This window comes from Patagioenas fasciata, chromosome 7, assembly GCF_037038585.1.
Source record: "Patagioenas fasciata isolate bPatFas1 chromosome 7, bPatFas1.hap1, whole genome shotgun sequence".
NCBI classification, from domain to species: domain Eukaryota; kingdom Metazoa; phylum Chordata; class Aves; order Columbiformes; family Columbidae; genus Patagioenas; species Patagioenas fasciata.
Window position 1 is genome coordinate 4,782,501 of NC_092526.1, and position 24,106 is coordinate 4,806,606.

The 24,106-nt window shown below is 39.9% G+C and overlaps 1 protein-coding gene and 1 long non-coding RNA gene across 3 annotated transcripts in view; one reads left to right on the plus strand and one right to left on the minus strand.

Moving 5' to 3' along the window:
* Positions 1–24,106, plus strand: part of LOC139828391 (uncharacterized) — a 106,994-nt gene that overhangs the window by 64,431 nt on the left and 18,457 nt on the right. The window lies entirely within an intron of this gene.
* ARHGAP15 (Rho GTPase activating protein 15) overlaps positions 14,171–24,106 on the minus strand; it is a 324,812-nt gene continuing 314,876 nt past the window's right edge. For both annotated transcript variants that reach the window (XM_065840373.2, XM_071810688.1), the window contains exon 14: positions 14,171–15,454. In XM_065840373.2, the coding sequence (XP_065696445.1) occupies positions 15,271–15,454 (184 nt within the window). In that variant the 3' untranslated portion in view covers positions 14,171–15,270. The remainder of the gene's footprint in view (positions 15,455–24,106) is intronic.

Below are 24,106 nucleotides of genomic sequence, written 5' to 3' on the forward strand. Positions count from 1 at the left end.
AGTGTGGCTTGTTGCCTTTGTAGGTTCTTTGGAGTCATTACTGTGGTGGGGCTGAACAACAGTGATTTAGAGAAATGAAGACTGGGAATGTTCCACTGCGCTGTTCAGTTTTTGAACTTCCTCTGCCTAGAAAGCTTCATTTAGGGCAAGAAGTTCTTCATCCTCAGCCTCTTTTGTCCTTTTGTCCAGACATAAACTGGGCATGGAGCTAAAGGTTTGTCCATATATCTTATTTCCTCAAAATACGTGACTCGTAGAAGAAAATATATGGTAGAATCAGAACAAAATGATTTATTATTTATTGGACAGCATCATTCAAAAGTGAATAATTTTGAGAAGGTGTAGACAGATGTGGTATGACCTAACAAATTTACAGTATTATTTTCTGTGGTACCAAATGCTCTAAGTCCTCTGGCTCCTGAAATGAACATTATTTAGTCACGTGGGAGATCCTACTGAAATCTCCGAGGTTACTTCTGAAATGAAAATCAGACACATGACTGCAAAATGTGCTGAACTATGACCTCAGTGTTGAATGACATGTAAATTATTATTAATAGGGTTTGTTTTCTGTTCTTATGTAAGGAGCAAGGCCCTTACATCCCTGGCATGATGGTGGTGACAGCAGTGGTAGGGTACTAGTGGCTTGTACTGATGAAACAAAGAGTGTGTCTGGATCCTTTGAACTGAAAAATTGGTGCAGAAAGCCATAAGTTGGTCTGGAAAATAAATAAAAATAAGCTATTGTAGGTGTATTAGTTATAATGTAAATCTACTTTGAAGCAGTGCACATAGTCCTGCAGGTTCTTTAGACGCAAAGTTTAAATAACAGAGCAAGTTTGGAAATACGTAATTTATGTAGGCTTACAGATCTGGAATTTTGCAGATAGCCAGTTGCAGTCAGTTATCATCGTTACTCTTAAAAATTAGCAAGAATTGTGTTGGAGAAGAACGTGGGTTTTGTTGATTTTATGTATTTTTTTTCACCCCCCTCCCATTTATTTTCTGACCTGTGGAACTTAACTTGAAGTAATGGTCAGATAATACTGTCGGGACAATCAATTTGGTTCTTACAGACATAACTGTGAAATAAACCTTGCACCTTTCAAAATAGGTACGGCACGCTGCAGTCGTGCTTGGTACCTCCTTCTACAGATGCTCGTGATCTTTAAAAGAAGCATTTAGGTCTTGGTTATTTAAAGATTCCTAATTTTTTTTACTTGTCTTTTAGACTTTATTTAGCTATGCAAGATAGCGCCATATTCAGTATTTTTTATAATAAACATGTCTAGTCAAAGAAAGCATTAATGAAGCAATTCCCCAAATAAAACAGCCCATCATATCTGAGTTGCAGCAGAGAGAAAGTGTGGTCTTTGTAGTTTAATCAAGATCACAAGACTTGTTTTGAGCGTCTGTCATCTTTAATTTTACGGCACTTCATTTCAGACTGGGACTGCCAGGGTCACATGCAATTAAAACACAGGCAAGATTTGTCTTGTGAAATCTTAACATAAAAAGTAATGTGTTACTCTATTTTAACTTTTCTACTGAACTCTGTGAACTCACTAATTACTTTTCCCCCTCTTGTCACCTTTTTGATATGACATGTATTTTATAAAGGAGATAGAAGTTTGGAATTTTTTTTCTATCACGCATATGATTGAGGATAACAAAATTAAACCGGAGAAAAAAGGAAATGTATTTTTCAGAAATACATTTTTAGAAATATCTGAGCCTTACTGCTTCAATTACAAAGGGACTGGAGGATCAAATTCTAGGAAATAACTATTAATCTGCTTAGCTAGGGCAGGTAGAAGCCTAATAGCAGACCGGGGATTTTAGCGAGGCCAATCACACAGACTGGAGTTTATTCTCTTGAGTGGGGTGACAGGGGAAGGGTAAAGGGACTTTAATGTGGTGGGCCATGAGAAGCACTAAAACCCAGTATCTATGTAGCTTCTTTATAGCTTTAGCCCAGTTGTTGCATCGTAGTGATCAGTAAATTGCATGGACCCTTATTAACCTTATTGATAAGGAGCTTAGGGAAGTCCCATTCAGTCCGGAATATATTCTTCTTTTTGTTCTCCTGTCTGTCTCGGTTTGCAATCCCAGTCTCTTTGTACAGAAATCCTTTATGTTGCACCTCAAAATTCTGTGCAAGTACTCCGCTCATTTAACTTGGAGCAAGGGAACTGTAGAGCAGAAAGGGTTGGAGTACACATGGGGCCACAGGCCCATTTAAATATAGCTGGGACACCTGGAGAATGTTTGAAAAATTTCTTTTAAAGAATCTTTTATATTGTTCTTCTTTCAATGCAGCTGGGGTCTGTGGGGATCAGGGGATTATTTTTGATACCTGTCTAAAAGAGTTATGTCTACACTGATTTCCATCCCTTGCTACTAATTAACCTTATTGTATACAGGAAACAGTCTATTTAATACCTGCATTCTTTCTGTAATGCCAAGTAAAATGAAATCTAGTGTGAAATCTAGTTAGCATTTGCCTTTTTGAAGTCATTTTTGCGTTTCCAGTCTGGGTGACTGTGACCTCAAAACTGAAAGCTATAAAAATGGTCCCGATTTCAGCTCAATGGGAGTTTCTTGAAGATTCCCCCTTCACCTGGACTTGCACGTGTAGTAAATTGCCCGTCCTGACACGTAACAGCGTTTTCCCAGGAACCGTCTATTTCTGGGTCACTCATAACCCTGCAAAACACATATGTTCCTGCAGTTCTTCCTAAGGAAAGGAGTCTCCTTTCTGCTGGAAAGATCACACTTTGGCTCTTTCAGTGTACGGAGGCTTATAAAAATTTAAATAGCTATGGCAAAACCAGATACACTGAGGAGAACAAGGAATGATGTTTTAAAAGTGTCACCAAGAAATGCAGAGGATGGTGGGAGCTAGGTAGGTGACAGAGATTAACTTAAACTATAGAACAGAGGGCAAAAATGTGGATGATGCACCATAATTTAAAGGACCTTTAAAGCCTGATGCACAATTTTGGTTTTGATTGTGTCTGCTCCAACATGCAGATAGGGAAGGCATTATCATCCAGCGTTATATCTGAAAACAATATTCACTAAAATGAAGTATTTGATGAGGAAATGTTCCCCTGGACATCGTAAGGCTGAACCGAACCCTGTGGCCCTGCTTTCTCTGCAGGTCCCTGACCACATCCTTGATAAAGCAGAGACCAAAGGCAGGGTTTAAATTTTACAGGAGATTGGTTTAGTTTCTGAAAGAGGACTCGGGTCGGGTGGATGAGTAGTTCTCTTGGGGACAGACCAGCTGCGTGAGCTTGGGAGTCTTTCACAACAAAATCCTGAAGAAGGGGCCGTCTTTTAGTACTAAATGATGTTTTAGTATGAAATGATGATACCGAGAACAGGACTACAAGAAAAAAATCGAAACAAACCCCTTTTTAAAGCTGATTGTGCACCAATATTGACAGCAGAGATACTAAACAAAGGTTGGAACTGCTCACTTGATTTATTTGTTAGTATTAAAACCCAGTGAAAACACCAAAGGAATAGGACATTGATATTATTAGCTATAATCTATTTGGGAAGAATGAGAAGTATTGTTTTCATTCCTGCTGGGGCTTGTCAGAGAGCTTGGTTATTGGAAATGGTGCTTGGTAGCAGAAAGAGGGTCTTGTAGGCTTTTATGAAGGTGTCCATCCCTATGGCTAAATGGCCACAGTGAGGGTCCAAGGTTCTATTTAAGAAGCATGGAAGGTGCCCCTGGATCCTTCTGTATAACTAATCCTCAAGGAAAGAGAGAGAATTTTTTTTCATTTGCTGTTTTCCTTCCATCTTCTGTATTTTATAGTTATTCTGGTCACTAAAACAATGTTTGTTTGTGTTTTACACCATTCTCGAGAAAATACATTTCTTGCAGTACAACCTTTCTGAAAACAACAGAAATCATCTGGCTTAACTAGAAAAGAGTTATTATTATTATTATTATTATTATTATTATTATTATTATTATTATTATTATTTTCTTCTGCCTTTCCTACTAAGCTCCTCTGCAAAACAGCTAGAAATTTTCATTTTCAAAACATTAGTAGAGCAAATTGCCATCTTTCTGCGCACGGCATTCTCTATGTACTCATCATCTGAATGATTCCGGATCACTCTCTGGCAGCGTGAGTCACAGCATGCCCTCATGCCTGCCTCTTTTTCAATTATATCTAAGAGGAAGACTGCTGGAGACCCATTTTTTCATCTTGCACAGGACCCCAAAAGTGCCAGATCTCATTTCAATATAATATTATGACAGTATGATAAAATGGTTGTTAACAGGACACTGACTAATATGATCCATAGAGAAATGAGAGAACAATACAAAATCGGGCAGATTGTATTACTAATGTGCATTGTATGGACACAAGATTTCCTTTATAAACAGAGTCCTAAGATTTAGTCCTTACATCGTATGATCCTAGTTAGTGCTCTAAGATTTTCTGCAGTAATAGTGAAACTTGTGCGTTCTTAAATGAAGTACATGTATTTTATTTTATTATAGGGCCACCTATATCGCTCCCAATTTACTAATGAAACTTGGCATTCAAATGACTCATCAGTATGTACTGCAAAGCATAAAAATAGATTTATGTGACATATGTTTCTTTACCCATAAAAACGCACCTTCATATAATCTCAGTGCTGTCTTGTTCAACAAAAAGTATGTCATTTCCCTCCCCTGGCAGGTTGAGTTAAAAATGAGCTAAATGTGTGAGAAAGCCATTACTGCACTAATGAAAAGCTCGATACCGTTTGAATTTTTCATCATGGGATATTTGTTCTGTAGCACACAGCACTAATATTTACTGTCATCGGTAGAGTACGCGTGGTAATTAAGTTGCAGTCATCAACATGGTGGATGTTAAGCAATGTGAGCTTGGATCTCTTTCACAGATACTTCACATGAAACTGCCTTTCAACTATTTGCAGGTTTGGTTGATGAAGCAGTGGGGAGAGGAAAAGGGCTGAAAGGATTTTAGTGTCTGGTTTTCTGCAACTGGACCTTGTGTTGGGACCTCCCTTGGCCAACGTTGTTATACAGTGGTCAGCTATCAGAAGGGACACTTTCTGCTGCCTCCTCACCGTAGGGTCGTTTGATGATGGGTACAGCACTTCGCAGCACAAAAATGCAGCTGTAATGGTGAAGCTGCTGCTGGTGACTGTAGTCTTTTAGAATCATAGAATCATTTTGGTTGGAAGAGCCCCTCAGGATCATCAAGTCCAACCATCAACCTAAGTCTGGCACTAAACCATGTCCCTAAGAACCTCATCTACCTGTCTTGTAAATACCTCCAGGGCTGGTGAAACCACCGCTTACCTGGGGAGTCTGTTCCAATGACTGACAGACCTTTCTGGGAATAAATTTTTCCTCATATCCAATCTGAACATCCTCTGGTGCAGCTTGAGGCCATTTCCTCTCTTAGTCCAGTTTTAAGCTGGTAGCGGTTTAACCAGGCATGCAGTTAGTCAAGGAAGGCGGTCACAATTGCATTCTCTGTTTTTCAGACTTAGTGACATTATTTTTATACAGAATGGGAGGCAGATTTTTGGTTTCATGCTGCCTCTCTAACCAGAAGGATGGTAAAAGCAATCTCAGATCCTTACTGACTAAACGAGGACCACACAAGGGGAGTCAGTACCCTGTGATAGCTCTCACTCTAGAAGACAGACTGAGGTAACAAAGTGATGCTGTAGCCAAAATCATCGTCCTCATTCGGAACGTGGACAGTGGTCTCACCTGCTTCATCCGTGGTGGCAGGGAGGTGCTGAGGGTGCTCTTGTTTATTTAATGCACAGCTCAGCAAGAGACCAATGTAGCAACACAGGACAGCTGGCAACTTCCTTCTCTTCCTTCTTGTTCTTCGTTAATAACTTCAGAAGGATCTTATGTGAAATTAATAAAATAAACTTAGGAACAGATGCAATTCTGGCTATAGTAGCGTAATCCTCTCTGTTGTTTGTACAGGAGATGTGCTATGGCCAGAGTATGAGCTTCAAGGGCAGGACTAGCTTTTTCATCAAACTCCAGCCTAATGTTTTCAGGAGACTTCTTTCCATAAGCACAGTCTCTTTGGAGGGCACCAGAAAATCTGGAATGTGCCCAATATCCCAAGTGATCCAGCTTTTTCCTGCCAAACTGTCTATCCATTTTGACAGTGTCCTCCCATGCTCCCTTTCCCCCTACCATTTAGTGACACAGGCCACATCTCGGCTCTTTTTGACACAACCTGACCGTGGGTTCCTGGAGATAATTGTCAGACACATCTGTTATTTTGTACATGTACCTGTGTTTTGACAACTAGGGATGGTATAAGTTTAAATAAGTAAATCAGAGATGTATTCAGAGCTGTCTAAACCTCGGGAACCTCTGGCATGTTTATGGTCGGATGAACTTCTGACAAATCCCACAACTTCCTCATCGTTAGGTGAGCACAGAAAGTCCCAAGACCTGACTGTGAGGCGTCTGTCACCCGCGCTACTGAAGCCAGTGAGTCCAAAAGGAGCAGTTTCTAATAGCAGAAGATTTGTGCCCCCCCGCACACATTATGCTTGGCAAGTGGCCTGAGACAGATGCACGCTTGCTTCTTAATTAGATAGCTTTTTTTTTCTTTATATCCAGTAAGTTCTCCTGGTCCCTTCCACAGGAGAGTGGCCATAGGAAAGGAAAGAAGCACAACTTGTGACCGTGGTAGCCTTGCAAAGCGCATTTGAATTAAGGCAGAAAAAGGCATCCCAACCCGATCTGCGAGTGATAGATTCCTTCTGCGCTCGGGCATGTTTGGGGTCAAATGTTCAAAGTCTTTTATGAATGAATCTCCAACTGTACAGATAAGAAGGGATTAAAAAAAGTTTTGCCCTTCACAAGGTAAAATCTAAGGCCTGGCTGTGTAGAAACTATTTGGGATATAGCATAGTTAAAGCCTTATGGGAATAAATAGGAAATTCTGTGTCCTGGAAAGGTTTTTTAGGTAGTTTCCTGTAATACCAACCATTGCATGGTGCCTGAAGAGAGCGTGCAGCACTGTCCTGGCTTGGTCTGCAGACCTTTGGCCATGGATCTTGGGGTTCTCCTCTCTTCAGTACTTGTTTCAAAGCAGTGTTTTCCTAGCAAGACCCTACTGTTGATCTTAGGGAAAATTGAATGGTTTCTGAGGTGGAGCCTGTGTCTTTCTGTACATTTAACAGGATCGCAGATTTCTCTATCAGCACCTATTTCTGCAGGAAAGACTATATTTGTATAGGTAGGCTGTCCAAAAAACAGAATGTAAGTGTTTTTCCATAATAATATGGGTCATATACATTGGCAGAAGATGAAAGAGGACATTTCCTTTAGGCTCTTTCTGCCTTAATACATCCATCCCCTGGTCCCACAACCCCCCTTCAATATTTCCTCAGCTTCCTTCAAGCCATTTGGGATGTTACTTGAGAAACTGGTTTACTGAGGACCTACGCTCTAGGAACAGTATTGACAAAGAGGTTCAGATTATCTGAAATACAGGCTATGGGCAAGGGAAAATGGCGAAGAGAGTGAAAAATTAGAGTAAACTGCATCTGGAGGATTACCTTAACTTGGAACTAGCCACTTGATATGGGCTAAACCCGAGGACACGCTCTCGGGTGGAAGCTATCTAGAGGAGTAGACACACGTTTATCTCTGTCCATTGCTGGGACTTGTACTTGATGGAGCAAGGCTGACTTAAATTAGGAGAAAAATCAGTTTGCTGTGGTAGTGGCTGCCCTGTTTCTTCCAGGAAACAGAAAAAGAGGCCTCTGTCCTCCCTCTCATTCTTTCTTACACCCTGTCCAGCAATCACGGGGAATGGGCAACTTGTAAATCCCACATCTTTTCCATCAATGCTTGTGCTGAGTCTGCCTAAGCCACTTAAAAGGCCCAAGTTTTTAATCTATTAGCTGGAGCTAATGTGCTCTGTGACAGTCCCTTGAGAACTGGCAAGTCTTTGTCCCTGTGCCAGAGGCATCCTGATGGTAGAAGAGCATCCAGGGCGGGAGAATGCAAACCCAGAAAATGCACTAAGTATCAGCTCATCTTCTTGTGTTTCAAGGAGGATATTTTTGAATTGCCCAGTCAAGGAAATATTTTAATTTTCAATTTTTTAATTTTATTTGGTGAATATGAGGAAAATATATAAAAGCAAGTTATTAAGAAAACATCTATTATGCCCATGGGACAGAGGTCCTTCCGTATTGTTCAGATGGCATGTTTATTGTTGACATCTCTCTTTTCTCTGAGTATGTACAGAACCCTGAAATCCTTTTACATTTTTAATAAGATTATTTCTTTTTTCAGTCTAGTGCAAGAAAACCGCATCTGCAATATGCATAATACTCTCAAAAACTGCAGCATCAGAGAGAAAGCATTGCCAATGTTTTTGGCTATCTACACTTCAAAGAGACATGATGTGAAAAAGAACAGTACTGGAGTTCTCAAGAAGGTGCTTGTATTTTGCATCTTAGGGCATGTTTGTTTAAGGTAGCTGCCTTATCTTTCAGTTCTCACATTTGAGGTGAAGCGTGTCATAAGCACAAAGGGAAATTTGGTTTGCTTTCCAACCGACAGCACTCAGGAAACCTGGAAAAATCAACGTTATTGTGTTGTTTTTTTCTGAACTCGAGTGTCTTACGGAGCAGGGTGATCATCAGCTCTGTGTTCCTGCAGCACCGCGTGGCCTGGGGCTGTGCGGAATCTGCGAAATTGTATTTGGCTCACAGCTAAGTGTGGATCTCATGCTAAAAAAATTGTATCTGTGCAGTATCACCAATGTGTTTCATCATCATTCTGCGATGAGGTAATCTTAGACTGCAGCTGTCTTGAGGGCTGATTCGCCCTGTGGGATCCTAGTGCATCTCGTAGGAGATTCTCGGTCCGTGTCCCCGCACTGACATCGGCTGTATTTTAATTTTGCAACGTTGAAAGGGAAAAGCAGTCCTTCACACTGGTGTCCTGTGGGTATCAGTATCATAGAGACTGCGAGGGGCTCAGAAATGCAGGTGAAAGTAGTTCAGGCAGGTACCAGATACCTGTAATCTGATCCCCACGCCACTTATTTTCTTCTCAGGCTGAATACATACTTACACAACAGAAAATCTGTCACAATATAGAACTTTCAGGCTATTTTGCCAATTGGTAAAAAGGGTTTGATTTGGATTGGAGTTTGAGGTTAGAAGACAGGCTTTTAACATCTCAAGAGCTGGGAAATTACTATTAATTATCAGCCCTATAAAACCGTGTCCATTGGAAAGACAGTGACAGTACCTGCACGTAGATGGTTTTGCTTTGCTAGGCATATATGTTAGATGTGCTAGAGGTGGATGCAGGACATGTGGCATGCGTGTTGTCCTTGCTGTTGTTACACACACAAACGTATTGTTATTAATCCCATGGGAAGGCTGAAGCCTCCCTTAGTTGCTCATGCTCCCAGTGCTTTGAGTCTCTCCCCATGCTGCCTTCTCTCCTCCTGCTGACCACCAGGGTTGGGTGGCTGAAGCTGCTGATGTGAATTTGGATAGCTGCAAGGTGAGACAGCCACACAGGAGAAAAGACCAGCCCTGATATGTTCTCTGTATGGACCAGAAAGAGCATTTAATTCCCCAAATTCCCTCCTGAATCTGGTCCATGGGGAGCACAAAGGACGGTTCAGTTCTTCAGCGCACAGGAGCAACAAGAAACAAACAAGCTACTTGATTCTTTTAAGAGCTGAAAAGAGATCAATAATGAAAATATTAAGGATCCTTTCACCTTGGATACTTAGGGTTTTGTTCAAAAGGGCAGACTAGATACACAGAGCATCCTCTGAAAGACAGAGCAAGTTATAAGAGGTGTGGCAGATCTTCCATGCGAGGGAAGGATAAATTGATTAAGAGACAAATGAGAGGTGATATGTTAGTGGTATATAGGAGAGTGAATTGCCTGAAGAGGTCAGTCAGACGATCCTATTTAGCCTTTCCCATAAATCAAGAGCAAGTGGAGTGCTATACAATAATACTAAAAGCTAATGAATTTAAAAGTGATACAAGTAAAATATTTTCTTACATGGTGCATAATTGACCTGGGAAATTCATCACATACCATTAAGACAAAGAGCCTAGCAGGATTAAAAATGGATAATAAGTGACAGAAACTACATAAAGATAGAAATGTATACAGGGTGTTCTGCCATTTACTTAAAACCATTTGCTGCCTAGGGCTGCAAAGAGACATCCCCTGTGGGAAAGCGAGACATAATGATTGGGCTTCTTGTACCTTTTTTCGTGACAGCGAGTAGGCTGGAGGCTGGGAAATGGACCAGTTAAACCATTTTCTATATGGTCACCTTATTTTCCAGAGCAGAGGGCACACCTCCACCTACCCAAAACTGCAGCCAGAAAACATTCGTAAAGATTCTGAGCTGCTGTTTTGAAATATTCTGAACTTCAAGACAATAGAGAAAGCACTGGTGGGGAGATAATTGCTCTTTTAATTTTTTTTTTTCCAGACACACGGGCAAGAAACTTGTGAATAGGAACTGAGCACAAGAATTGTATTTTGACGCAGGCGGAGGAGAATGATGTGAAATTTATGAGTCTGCCTTTTATTAACTGAAATATGCTCTAAAATGGTGATGTTTTGTGGGTAATTAATTGGCACGCATTCTGAACTTGCAGTGTTTTATGATCCCTCTTAAACGTATCAAAAAGTTGTCAGCTTCTGCTGAAGGTGTAACATATCGCTCCAGGTTTTACAGTGTATGCAAAGCTTTTTGGAGGCCCATGGACAGGCTGATTTGGTGTGTGATGGTGGGTTCATTGCAATTCTGAAGTATTTCTGAGTCTTTGCGAGTCAGCTTGGGAAAACCAGCTAACTTCACCCCCACAGTTTAGAGTTTGGAAGGCAAATTTCTGCCTGGGGCGGCATAAAATGAGCACTAAAATGCAGCTTTGTCTTTTGACACAGATGGATCTGTGCCTCAGTTTCTCACACCACCCATGTGCAGTGGTATTACATCCACAATTTTCATGTCCTTAGTTTTCAGCACAGGTCTTTTCAACTTCAGTGCATGTTTTGTGATGGTTCATGTTCTGTATCCAGTGTACAAGAAGATCTTTGTAACAAGGATCTATAAGGAAAAATGGGCATTAATTATCGTAGTATTTCAGGTATGTTTGGAAGGATGCAATTGCTGAGTGTAAAAATAGCATACACTATATTAGTAATGGTACAGTATACTCATTTGTTGTGATAACACATGGTGGATTGGCACAAGATTGAGTGTGTTGCTTTAGTAGCATCCTGCAGGCATTCTGTCCATGAAGCCTACTGACTAACAAGAGCCATACTGCTTGAGGAGCGAACGATTTGGGTCTGGCCTGACCTCAGCAGGCCATGTGATGATTTTTCTTATGTGTTGCCCTCACTCCTTAGGGAAAGTTGTGGGGTTTTTGTTTGTTGGGGTTTTTGTTCTTTTTAAAAAAAATTTATTTTTTTATTAATCTGAAGCAACTGCTAGAGAAGGTTCCTATAGTCTGCAAAACAAGCATTGCCCTGGGCCCCATTTTGCATCCTGCAAAAATCAGGACTAGTGATTGAGACCTTCATCTGTGATTTTGCTCATCTTCCTTATGCTCCATGCTTCCGTTCTGAAGCAGGAATGCGATGTGGGAGAACCTGCTGTGCCCTGATAATATGTGCATTCCCTGAGGCTTGTCTTTTGGCCTCTTCTGAGAATTAGCCATGTAAAATCTATACACAGCCTGATTACAGTGGTGATTGCGGTCCCAACTTACTTTCCAGCTTTCTTCCAAACTCTACCCATGGTCTATATACCCTGTAGTAATTGATGAGCTGAACTTCTTGAGTGCCTTGGTCTGAATGGCAGTCTTCGGCTCTGTTGCAGCATGGGATGCTTATGAAAACAGGCTGGATGTTACCTGCAATGTAACTGTCCTAGCAGAGAATTAAAGAACTGTTACAATGCATGCTACTCTTTATATATGTATATACATGTAAGGATAAAGAGGGCTGAAAATTTGCCTAGGGCAGTTTACACATCCTCTTTTAGCTGTAGTTCAGCTAGTCAACCAGTCTTGTTGTTTGCTTGGAAATTTTATCTTGTAGTTGAATTTCTTGGTGATTTTTCTTGCAAAAGTTGAAAATTCAATGATTTGATCTTTTTTATTTTTATGAGAAATCTTTCTAGCTGGAAATGCCCTTTTAAGTTCCGTTACAGGTCTCTTTCTGCTGTCTCTTTTTACTATAGTTATCCCAGTTACTAGTACAACTTTCTTTTCATGTGAGTTTGAGTAGAAGATACTCCGTATATGGAGAAGATGCAGATAAACACACTGATTCTTGGACATATTTCTCTCTACCGCATTCTCAGCCTTCATTTCTCTGATCATTTACCATTAATAGCAATAGCTCCTTGCTTAAAATATCTGTGACCTTTCTCAATCTGAAGCTATCTCCTGAAGAAAAGGTCTTCTGCAAGTCTAATTTTGACTCGCTAAATATTTAGCACATTTTGAGCAAAACCTCTACCAAGTCATAGCAAATAAGAAACAATTGCAGGAGCAATGTGGTGGTGATACGGGCCCAGTGAATTGCTTGTGCTGGATGGAGGCCAAACTCACGGCACTTTTGGGAGTTGGAAATATATTTCTCCATCAACAAAAGGAGTCTGTCGGAGCTCTGGGCTGTGAGTTTGGGTAACAAAGAGCAAACTACCTGAGCAGGAGGACAAAAAAACCCCGCTGCAGATCAGGCTTGAAAATAATTTTCACTTATACCGTCTTTTGTCTGGTTACTTTCTGCCCTGATGGGCTGATGGCAGGAGACGTGGGCCTGGCTCTTTGGAAGGGTTAAGTCAGTAATTTTTCTGAACAAAATCATGTGGATATTGAAGGGGACATGGAGAAGACTGGTCCCTTGGGAAGGGGGCAGCTTGGTTGCAAGGCACGGTCATTCCTTTCCATTGTCAGAATGAGGAAGTGTAGACATCACGCTTCTCTGATGAGACCCACTTGTGTCCTCCCAGAACTAGCTGCCCACATATCAGACTTTGATTTTTAAGAAAGCATTTTGTGGAGAAGTCAGCACATTTGTACAGAATTCATGTAAGGCACCCGTCAAAACCAAATAAAGGCTTATGTGTCCAAAAGTTTGCTTGATTTCCCTCCTCCCCCTGCCAACCAAACCAGTTGGTCTTAAGAAAGATACAGATTCATTTCATAAGCCTTGTCTTGCTTATAAAAACGAGAAGAGTCTCCATTCTCCAAAGCAAGCTTAAAAGAAGATTAATTAATTAATTAAGAATCTTTTCTTCTGAGTGCAACAGGATCCAAGTAACAAGTGAACTTTTCATTTCCAGTAATAGAAGAAATTACTTCAATAGCATGATTGTGAGCACCCGTGGGGCCATAATGTGAATGGTCTTTATTAAGGAATAGGCTGAACTTCTGACTATCTTTCTTCCAGTCATTTCCACAGGCTACAAACAGCGCCTGGTTTGTTGCTATTAAAAGAGTTTAAAGACGACAATGCTGAAAGGCATTACTGTTTAAGTACTCATGGCTTGACATTAACATGAAAAATATTTTCTTGGAAGTAAAGTGGATTTGGGTTCTCCAGAACATTATAGTTTTGTTCAGGAATGATTATGTTGAATACTTGTGATACAGGGAGATGTTAGTTTGTTTGTTCTTAATTTCAATTGCTGATCACTAGACGTCTATTTTCCTTGATTTTTCAAACATATATGAAGTCAGAAAACATCTAGGGGCCAATTTTTGTGTTTTCTTGGTGTTAGTTTCTGCCTGTGTTAGCACCTGACTGAAAGAGCCTGGTCTTAGTTAACGATTAGGCTTCATTATATGTTTGTTCCTCTAAATGACTGCTCTGAAGAGCAACCTTCCCTGAATAACATGGTATTTTGCACAACAGTGCTAAGTGAAAATTGAAGTAATCCATGATCTGCCGAGGTGATATTGAAGACATATCTCTCGTGCACAGCAGACCTTTGCATTAATCCTATGTTTTGGGGGTCTTTAATTGCTTTAAATATTTGCTTCTAGATCTGTGTTTCACACATCTTATTTACATGGTTTATTTTTCATTTTATGAACAAATCGATAACCAGACAGACTCTTTACCACACTGGATTAGTTTTATTTATTCTCTTTGAACTTGATTAAAAAGCTGTCAAACATAAGTCTACATTTTATCAGCAGAATACTTTTACAAAACAGGGTAGGAGATGTGTATAGCTGGAAACATACATTTCAAAATGAAACAATATTTGATATATTCTAGACAGTTACCCTTTTGTTTATCCATGACAACTGAAACTAACCATCAAATGCATAAATTGATTCAAGTCTAGCCAAGTAATCCTAAGGGCATATGAAAAGGCTTTTTTTTAAAGTTCTTTCTAGATGAATTTAATGTAGTTCACCAATAAAGCATCCTCAGGAGCACAATACAAATGCTAGAGAACATGAGATAGCTGGGGAAAGCGGGCAGATGTACAGTGTGATGAAGAATCAAAATGGATGTTACGTTAAAAAGAGCAGTCATGCAATGTCTTCATTTCATGTACTGCATTTAAGTAAAGATGCCAAAGTTTCTTTTTTTTTTTTCCTTTTAATAATTTTTTTAGGCATCATTATGCAAATAGTGACATTCTGGTGGTGTCTTGGTTTTTATATTTGTTTAAAGGTATTAAATGTAATCTTTATTTGAACTTTTGGGGTAGGCAAATTGATCATTCATCATGCCTTTAACTTTCAATCCATATCAAAGAGAAAGGTAAATCATACTCAGATTAGCTGAAATTATCTGGTATCACTGTTTTAATTCATTGCCTTTAATATACATATTTTAATCCATCTCCCACAAATCTCTTCAATTACTATTTGTCTTTCTGTGCCATTGCATATGTTGGTAAACAGCATTTTCTATGGTCCTTGGCCATATGCTGTATGCTCAGCTTGCAAAAAAAGTGACACTTGGAGTGCTAGCATAATGAAACTCTCAAAGGGTTAATGCAGAATACATATAGGCAAATGTTGACAATATTTTTTATTCCAATGTTTGAAAATTAAACAGAAAATCATCATTAAGTTTTCACAAAATGAGGCATCTGTCACTTGAAAGAAAAAGAAATATTTCAGAAATATGTTTACAGAAATGTAAAAATATTAGACACCAAGACAGATGTGAACGTTTTCAATAACAGGCCCTGTCTGTCAGTCTTCCTCAGAGCCGAAGATCTTGCTGTACTCACTCAACATAAGTTCAACTATCTGATTTTGGTACAGCATGTGGACTGCCATGTTCCCTGTCTCCTTTTCAGGTCTAAGGAGTGTTGGTCCAAACACAATTCCTAAGCTTTGTGTTGACATAAGATTCACGGATTCCTTGGCTGCTATCCTGTTGACGAAAGGAATGAATTGGTTAAAAAAGAGGGACGTCAAAGGAGTCGCTGTTGCATTTGAAGTACATAGAGGCACTTTTTACTGATTCTCCGAACAGGCATGTTTACTTGGTTAAGTTATCAAAAAGAAAGACAAGAGGGAGGGAAGAGACAACTCCTACCAACCTGACAAACAAGGAAAGGAGAGTCAGCCCCAGGCGTCAAGGTATGCATGAGGATGGAGGTCTGAAGCCCCATTTACCATACTCTTATAAGAGGGCACAATTATATGTGAATGTGCATTAGCTGGTATGTCTGCTATAAGGCAAATATTTCTGAGCTCATATGTTAGGTACTGAAAATAGTTATTGCTCTTTACACTAAGGGTATCGAGCACTTTTGCTGCCAACAGTTTTGGTGGCTCCAGGGAGAAGCTTCCCTGCTTCTCTTCACATGGTCTCCAGCACTGAAAGGATTGGGAAAACAAAAAATGCCCCTTAATATAGAGCTGATATGAAGCACATTCCTTCTGCTAATTTAAATCCAATAAAGTCTGAAATGGATCGTGACATTTATATAACTAAAGACTTTTGCATGCCTTATCCTGACACAAAGTTTCTTGGAAGACACTGAGACCACATACCTTAATGAGATGGCTTAGGAAATAATGGTAAGGATTATAACCTTTGATATCTTTATTACCCACAAAATTACAAGAGGAGGACTGTTATTATTAAAAGTTGATCTTACGTCTGTATTACGGCTTAATATTCTTGTGCAAATGACATTAAGGATGGAGAATTCTGGTCTAAGAACAATACAGGTTTAATGGATGGAGTTTAGGTAGGCAGTTTCACATGAATCTCTGCAGCGGTGCGTATGAACTAAGTAGAAATCCATTTCTTTCCACCCTCCAGAATATATAGTGTAACTTAGGTTGGAAATAGTAGTAAATGAGGACACATATTTTATAAATAAATTACACAGCGCTACTAAGGAATGTGAACTAAACGTAAGTCTAACATGTAAATGTTTGAATTTATGGATGCTTCCTTAATCTGTTACTTTTAACTTAAATATTCCAAGTGGTTTGTTGAAGCCAAGCTCTGCATTTCCCCCCTCTCTCTCATTGTCTCTCATTTACCTCTTTGAAATCCAGACAGCAATTTAAATGTCATCATGGCTATCTCTGTTTTCCCATACCTGTTGCTGAATTTATGGCAAGCTACACTGTAAGTGAAAGAAACCTCATGACATATAATGGGTGCAGTCACTTAAAAAAAGGTTTATTTCATGTAAGTGGGTGGGTCACACAGTAAAGAGCATCTTCTTGTGGATTTCTGCCAATCTTATCGTTTGCCACGTTCCATGAATATCGATGCTTGTGGGTTTTTTTGCCATATATAAATAGGAAGCATTGCTTAGTTCTGCCTCATGCTTGTAACTGTGGTGTCCATTGCACAAAACACTCTCCATATGGCACTAATCAGATTGGCTTAATTATTATTTCTTAAAATATAACGTCTTTATTATCAATTAAAAAAAATAATTATCTTTCCTCAGTGATAATATTAACATAACATCTCTTCTCTTAGGAGTTCAGAAAGTCTCTAAAGTTAGGAGTTTTGTTGCCAAATGACTATGTGGGCTTATGATGAATATCACACATCTTTATCACAATTAAAACCGTTTGTTACAGGGGTGGCAAGGTTGTTTTCCTGCCACTTATGCAGAACCGCATCTATTGCGCTTGCATTCTCCCTGTAAGCTAGAAATTGGCGAAATTATAAAGTTCTACATTCAACATCAGCATGGGTAGAAATTCTAGTTCACCAGGGGGGAAAAAAGACATTGTGTCCTTGTGTAACTTTAGAGATCATCAGCTGAACATCAGCCATGGCTTTGCGATGAGGTGGTGTTGATGATGAACAGCATTGATGAAGCTGGGGGAGAAACATCTTGCAGGGAGCAAGAGCCGGTGGACCATGAATGAGCAGAGTCAGGGTGAAAATAGTGGTGGAGGAGGAAGGGTCTGACTTCCTTTATTCATAAAATTTGAATCAAGATGTTGAGATCCTATGTTTCTGATGTAGACAAAGAAAATATGTGTATATTTGTTTATATTTGGGGCTCCTATGCTTACTGCTGGTATAATAATCATTGTATTGATAAAATGTCTTGAGAATTCTTGATATTTTCTATCTGTTCATGCAGTCATACTTGTTCTGATGACCATAATAACAAAAAAACCCTGTAAACAAAGTAAACTCGGAAAGTCTGAGTAGTTAAATAATCTGTGGTAAAATACAGCTACTGAAGGGAAAGGTGGAAGGAATTTAATCCAGCCTGAATAAAATACGTTTAGGATATTATACCTTTTTTAAGTTACAAATATTTACCGATGAACTTCTATAAGTAATATTTTTTTCGTCTGTCCACGAAACAAAAATCAAAGCAAAATAAAACAAACGCTCACAATTTAAGCTATTACTGTAGCTGCTAAGTGAAATTCAGTTGTTAAAAGAGAAAATCCCTAAAAATGGGCAAGAATTCTTTTTTGGCAAGAAAAAAAGAGCAGAAAGAGTGATATACCATTTAAAACATAAAAAGTGAAAGGAAATGCCAGAGCTACTTTTTGTTAAGTCCAAATGAAAGGAGCAATGATCCATCAATTTAAGACTATTTTAGGAACGATCTATAATCTGGTACCACAGATGTTGGAACCATGTCAAGAAATTGTTTGGCATTATGCTGTGCAAGATTTCCACCCCCCTCCAAAACAACAAATAGTGAGCTGAATTGCAAACTTCAAGAATGGCTTCATCCCTTTAAGATCACAAGTCAGGAGATGTACAGGAAATACAGTTTTCATTATTAATAGTAATGAAATTAATGATGTATTAAACCAGCAGAAGTGTCTGATAGGAAGGTTCTAGTGTCAATGGCAGATATATAAGCAAAAATACTTGGAATTTATGCTTTGGTTGTTGCCAAGGCAACCGTAAGCTGGAAAGCGTGTGACTGAGGGCAGGGCAGCTCTACAGCTAAGAGGGTCATTGTATGGTGAGTTTGGCTCTCAAGTTCCATTAAACCTACACTTTTCAAACTCTCTAAATAAAGTCATTATTAATTTTGACATTTGGAAAGCACATTAGATGAGTACTTCAAACACACTAGGTGTTAGGAAATGTTCCTCGTCCGTTTTTACTCTGTAGTAAAGGCTGAGGAAGTGAAAACGTTTCAACAGTGACTCTGATCCTTCACTTTTTTAATGTTCCTACCTAAAAAATTAGGGAGCACTCATCCTATTTAGGGAGCAAAACCCCATTGTAAATACACTGTCTTACCATAAGCTGGAGAATGTTTGAAGATAGAGCTGCACTGAGATCTGCTCGGTCTTGCATTCTTAGCCCTTTCCAGACTATAAGGATTTAGGTTTTCTCAATGTTGGGGGCATTTCTGCTCTTAGCAGAACTGGTTTTAGCCATGCCTTGCACTCTATTAGTGTTTTAAATTATATCTAAGGGTAACTGTTCAATAAGGCAATCCTGCTGCTCTTCCATGAACTGGTAATATAGACTACAGGGCAACACATTACAAATGAAGAATAAGAGTAAGAACGTGTCACCTGGTAAAATATTATAGGCCAGAATGGCAGGGGTGGGAAATGCCATACTCTGAGTTCAGCAGAGGAGACCGAGGGATAAGAGTAGGTTTTGGTCTTATCAAAATCCTGCCCACCAGTATTATGCACAATATTTTATTTAACCAAGGAAGTCACTGCCTGGAGAGACAGAAACCGAGATCTAAACAGAGTCCAAGAAAGATTAGAGATGCATGGGAATAAAGAAAACTTCCCAGAAAGGAAAAAAAAGATTATGTAATTGTGACATTTGTTCTCTGGGTATAAAACTAACCTTACAGAATTAGGAATCAACTCCTCTCTCAGTTAATTATTCCATGACAGCCCATTTAGGTGGGTTTTGTACCTTTGCTGAACTGGGCTAGTGGCCACTGTCATGGCCAGAGCTGCTCATCCCGATGGACAATGCGACTGGTTTGAAATGCGAGTTCCTATGAACTGCCTTAATGGGTCAAAGTCTGCGCATCCCATTGATTCGCTTTACCAATAATTAGCCTCAAATTAGCTAACGTCTGTTTCCTGTGCGTACTCAGGGACATGCAAATGTAATGTTTTTAGGTTAAGGCCTTGACCCAGGGACCGGCTCAGTGCCCTCAACTCACCTCAACTACAACACTGTTAACAGACCTTTTTGGTGCCCTGTTATGGGCCAGTTTTTATGCAACAGTTTTCTGACTTTTGCTGTTGCAGAGTTCCCAATCCATTTGAGTGTGTTAAAATTTGACTCTTAGATGAACAGTTTCTAGTTCAACACTTTGTTCTCCCCTCCTTCCCAAATGCTTGTTCATAGGAGTTAAAAAATAGCAGGTATTACATACTTTGCTTTAGTGACAAGACATTTGGGAAGGAATCATCCAACCTTGAAATAAAATCTTTATTGAAAGCAATTCTACATCCATGCCAGTCAGATACATCGTATGATCAGAAGAGATGTCCCAGGGGAAAGCTTGGCGCAGTAGACAGGGTTGATTACTTGGACCTCCTGTCAGTTCTTAACTCACTGACAATGGTTGAGACATTTCAGTACAACTTTGTTTTCTTTATTTGGAGGTAAAGTTAATATACTTACCTTAACTGTGCCAAATGTACCGGAAAATAACCTGATAATAAAACGTACCATCCTACAAAGTGATAATGTCTGTGTGTGTGTAAGCACATTTTGGCAGGGCTTTTGCGGTCAGGTTTTTCAGTGTTAGGAAGGAAGCACAAGTACAAAATAATGCAGAGATAAACTATCAGGTTTCTTCTGAATGTATTTCCTTTCCATTTAAGGCCTGTTACATACTTCCCTGAGATATAGCATGTTACTGCAACATCAATTTCTGTTGCAAACTTATTTCATTTCAATTATAGCGGTTGTTCTTCAAGAACTTAAGTGGTTTTTGGTACTAAAAAGACAACTGAAGTACAAAGTTTGGCTTTAAGAGTCCTCTTAAAACACAAACAGTAATAGGTGTCCTTTTACAACAGGTCAAAACCTTGCAGACATGCCCATATCCAGCTGGATACACCAGCTTAGGACAGACAGCAAAGTACACCTGCCGTGGTGGAAGGGTGCAGGGCCGTAACCTACAGAGACCTACAGAAATAATTGGTGCTAAGTGAGCCCCTGATACCATAAACATTATTTATGTTAGCTGTTCAATTCATTGCCCTGCAATGTAGATAGATTTAAAACTTGGTTATAAGTTGGGATTCTTGATATTTTATGAATGCAAACTAAACCTCATTATTATTTATGTACTGGCTTTATGGATGATTTGCTCAGTTGCATTACAGTGGTATTCACCAGCTGATGAAGCTAAGCAAATGCAAACATCATCAGTTGAATCCCCAGCTTGTTTTTTGTGAAATCTGGATAGCGTGTTCGCGGGGACTGAAATTTTGTGTGTATGTAGCTATGACCTGGGTTTTATGCTTATAGAGGAGCTCTAAAACACTACAGTGTCTGTCCTTTTCAAAATATGATCATAGTGGACTAACACAGTTTTAAGCTACTTTCTTTTACCCGTGCAAAATATGAAAGTACTTTAAATTCCTCTTTGCTCCATAGGTTGAATTCGAAACACTGTCCAAGGCTGGTAATAGAGAAACCAGGTCATGGCGTATGATACGTTACGAGAGGGGTCAGAAATAGTTCAGACATACTTAAGAGCTTGCTTTTGCTGAAAATAGCCTCCATGGCTCCTGGCCTACAGAAACTCCATGGGCTTCCTGTGCTCTGCAGCTGTGGGTTCGTATTACAGCTCTTTGGGAAAAATCCCTTCTCTTCAGTTGCTCTGGGACACAAGAAACGAGCACTTGATGCTGTCTTCTTCTGCACAATAGCCTTTAAATCTGACCATTGGATGGCTATATATAGTACCTGGACAGCTGACAGGGACCTGGTGGAGAATGGGCTTCCTCAGGGGATCCCCAGCATATCTCACAGCACGAGCCCTTCCCTGGATGAACTGCCTTGGAGTCTAGCCCTAAATGAAAATAATAACTAAACTAACTCTGAACACCAGTTCACAGTTGGCTGAATGGACTCCAAAAAAGCTGAGGAAAGGCGTTTATTCTGGCTTACCCTGGTTTAATAAGGGAACAGTTCGAAATAAAAATCTTTTCACCACCGGGTGAACTTTGCTACCTGTAGGACCTGCTTTCTGAAGAGTGTATGTGCTCTTGCCTTTGCACGCACCTCACATAGCGCCCGTCTAGTGGAGAAAGTCTTGATTTTCCATGTGACTGAGGCCACGATGTAAAAGTGCATTTAGATACCTAAAGGGATTCAGAGCTCTATAGGGTCTGTGTTCAAGAATGTGCTTTGGAAAAGTCCTGCTTGTTCTGCAGGATGGGAGCTGTGCTGCTGCCTCTGCTCCCACCTGTGGGCACATGAAGAGGACAGGCTAATGTGGTACCTGCATCTCGGCCTTGGGATCGTTTCTGTTTTCTGGCCATGGGTTAGATGAGCTTCAAAGGCAGAGGGTGAACACCAGTGTCCCGGCATGGCATGGCCAGCAAGGGCAGGAAATCATCTTCACACTATGGTGGCTTTACTGAAGACCCTGATGTGGGCAGAGGCTCAGGTCCCACTCCCCAAAACCATGTTCTGTCTAAGAAATTCAAACCATTTTCACAAAATGTCCCCTATTACTGCAAAAGTTCCATGTGTCCTTTATGGAAAACTGCCCCGAGTGACCTGCTAAGTTCTTCCATTTACTGACAACCAGCATTCTGTACTCCTGCTTTGGCTTGGTTTTTAATTTTGTGTGTGTGTGTGTGTGTGTCTGAGTGCAAAGTGGTTTGGACTAATGCTCAGAAGACTGGAGAGAGGGGGAATCCTGACCTGTCCAAGTCATCACAGTGCGAGTCACTATTGAGCCTGAAGTTTGCCGGTTCGGATACGGCCACTTGGTAGGAGCCAGCTGAAGTTCTTTAAGGAGCATCTCAGGCTCCTTTGTCGGCAGCTCTGCGCACAAGGCATTCATTTTTGCCCTCTCTAACAGCCCCGTAGCAGCACATATATATATTTCTCACACGACAGCGAACCCCTCTTCAAAAGCCACGCGACCACTGCAAGCACGAGTCTCTCCTTGGGGAGAGGATGGGAGAGAACAAAACCACCCGTGACAGATGTTAGGCAGATGCTAATGTTCTTCTTAGAGGTGTTTTGATAGTAGAGTGATAAAGGCAGAGTGAGAGTAAATAGAATAATATATGTTCAGACAGAGATATAACACATAGACCCCTCAGCTATGTTTTTGGCTTGTGGTGGAACTTCTGCTGTGATTTTTCTTTTTTAAAATTCTATTTCTGATTATTTCTTTTTGCTGCTGAACAACTAGTTTATTATAAAGACCAACCTGTCAGAGGTGCTGGATCTGTATGCTTTTGTGGTCTGTGTGGCTCAGAAGGCAACAGATAGTTTTACATGAATAAAGCTTTAACTTTTTAAATTGCTTAAATATTTTTGTTCAAGAATGCCTGGAGCTACATTTCCTTGTAACATTAAAAATAAAAATCAGTTAGTAACAATCTCCCTTAAATGAAGAATTGTAAATATAGAACCTTTATCATCAGCACAGCACATCCAAAAATGTCTTTGTAAAATAAATCAAATTATATGAGTTAATTGATTCCAGGCAACATCAGCAACTGCAGGTGGAAACTGAATAACAGGATGTTTATTAATGAAGCACTATTAATCAAAATTGACAATATCAATTCCTGTTTCTTTTATTTGAATTCTACCTGCAAAGTCCACGGACGTGCTTGCTGAATTTTCAAATAAAAATTTAAAAGTAAAGAAAATGCTAACACTTGGGATTTTAGCTTTAGATGTAGGGCTATTTGTTTAAACAGCAAAAGGATATCCTAAATCCAATTTGACAGGCAATGCCAAAGATGCCAGTGGTAATTAATTAGCACTTAATTTAGACCACAGAACAACAGGATATGGAATTGGTGCTCAGTGCCATTTCCCCTTAGGCTTCATCTCATGAGGGTCAGGAGTATGGCTGTTGCATTGAAGGTCAGTAAATAAATTGGGGGAACACATTGACACTGGACTTTTCATGATAGATATCCTTCACCCTTATTACTGCCTCTGGCTACCGCTGATGAGAAAAGGACAGCAATCGTTTCTGTGAAAAGTGCTGTACACAGGCTCGGCTTGAGCAAGGTAGCATTTAAACCAGCGCCTCGGACAATCTCGGTACTGGGTGCTTCCTATGGGTAGAGAGCTGCCTCAACTTTCTCTCTGGGCTGGAAATAAACTTCTAACTGTGGCGCAGAAAGCTTGAGGAGCTCTGACAGGCGAGAAAATTCACTTAAAAGCAGTCGGTAAGTTTGCTAGCTTTGTGAGCTTAGCTTTAGATTAAGCGTAATTAAAATCAACGGAAGATTTTAAAGTGAGGTTAGAAACTAGGTCAGCAGAGGAAAAACCGTGTTTCCTTATTATCCTCTTGTCTTTGTCTTAATAATATTTGGTATTCCTCCATAAAGCTGAAGGCTCTTAATAAAGGTGGAATAATGTTATTAA